Source organism: Olea europaea, unplaced genomic scaffold, assembly GCF_002742605.1.
Source record: "Olea europaea var. sylvestris unplaced genomic scaffold, O_europaea_v1 scaffold24424, whole genome shotgun sequence".
Classification (NCBI taxonomy): domain Eukaryota; kingdom Viridiplantae; phylum Streptophyta; class Magnoliopsida; order Lamiales; family Oleaceae; genus Olea; species Olea europaea.
The window spans coordinates 1-1,637 of NW_019242618.1; the positions used below are offsets into that span (position 1 = coordinate 1).

General features: G+C 40.4%; 1 protein-coding gene across 1 annotated transcript; it reads right to left on the bottom strand.

Moving 5' to 3' along the window:
• Window positions 1-3: 3 nt before the first annotated feature.
• On the bottom strand, window positions 4-1,631 carry LOC111382181 (the record flags this gene model as incomplete). Its single annotated transcript, XM_023006080.1, has 2 exons — window positions 546-1,631; window positions 4-429 (listed from the first exon to the last, which is right to left on the bottom strand). Coding segments are annotated over exons 1-2 (1,383 nt in total), but the record flags the coding sequence as incomplete, so codon positions are not given.
• Between the last annotated feature and the right edge of the window lie 6 nt (window positions 1,632-1,637).

Consider the following 1,637-nt stretch of genomic DNA (forward strand, 5'->3'; position numbering starts at 1 on the left):
TTTATACTCTTTTTCACTCGAACTAGGCTGTTCCTTCGACCCTTGCATATTGGGAGAAAAAGGTTCCCTGATCGGAGATTTTATTTTCTGTACAGCGTCGAGATACAGAGTTCTCTCCAGAACAGGAATTCCTGAACATGATTCCTCTGAACTGTCCTTCTCAGACAAGAAATCCCAAAAGGTTTTATGGCCCTTTTTATGTGATCCGAAGCCATTAATCCCCTGATTCTTTGATTCTTTGGGAAAAATGATGACTCCTTTTTCTTTATTAGGCGATTTATCGAATGATTTTGATGTGCTGTGTTCTTCTAGTTGCTTGCCTAGAAATGATCCATTAGGATTCTGTCTCTGACGGCTACTTGAATTGAAGTCAGTTCTCAAACTATTCTGAGTACCAACGGAATTTCGATCAGAAAAATTAGACCTAGACTGCAGCCAATATACAACTTAGTCATCAAAAACCCCAGGACGAAGATTAGGAAACATAAGCACATAGGGGGACACGAGAAAGAAAACTATGATTTGTTTTTTTTTTTTTTTTTTACCTCAGCGTCTCTTTTACTATAAGAAGTAGCAGCTGAAGATCTGTCGTGCAATTTATTAACCGAAGACTTTGGTAATCGGGTCCTCGTGCTCGTTGCAGTTACAGGATGTATGAGACAGAACGAGTGATTTAAGCAGAACCGCGGTAGTAACCCACAAACTGCGGGAAAATTTCCGTTTAGATCATAATCCTCGTCACTTTCTTCTTCTACCTCTTCATTGTCTTGGAATTGTAAATAGTGCTTTACAAGACTAGGTCCGTGCTGCATTGAAGGCTTATCTGGATTAATTAATATCTTTATTTCTCTTGGTTTTTCTTGGACTATGGTTTGCTTTTTGGTGGCATATAAATGTGTCTTTGATGCCATAGCCTTTGCTGCAGGGAGGAACCGCTCCATCATGAATTCTCTTGTCAATGGATCCGTCGAAAAAGTTCCAGATGGTTTCACCTCTAGTTCATCCAATGAACTTAAGCCACTCGTGCTACAATTAAAGAAAATTGATTCAGTGCTTGAGAATGTATCGAGTGCATCGGCATATGCTTCATCACTATCCCCCAAATGAAAAGTCTCCTTCTCTATTGTTTTGTTACATCTCTCGAAATTGTTTACCGCTTCAACATTTATTGCTTGGCTCTTATTGACTATCGAAGATTTCCCAGGAGGAAGTTTCGGGGCAATCGGAAGTCTGTCAGAGTTTTCACTCTGTGGTTTCATCTCTTCCTTCGGTCGTCCAGGGCGCAGTTCCCAGAGAAAAGGTACCGTTCCTGGATTCGTTACAGGACCCGATTTCAATTCTGTTTTATAAAGAGGAAGCCGAGGTATACCAGGGAGGGATTTGTCTGCTTTCCTTGCATTATGTTTCTCTGAGGCTACCATTGGCGAGAATCTTCTCACCGACAGAAGTGGCTGGTCATAATTCAGCTGTTGCTTCTCCTCCATCAGATTCTTCTGCAACATGATTTCACGCTACCTTTGTAAGTACTGTCACAAACAATTTATTATCAGAAAACAATGAATAGTTTGGAACACATTGCACTTTCCACCAGAAACTAGTTAGGAGTTCAGTAATACTCACAAATTAAGAGAGAGAGA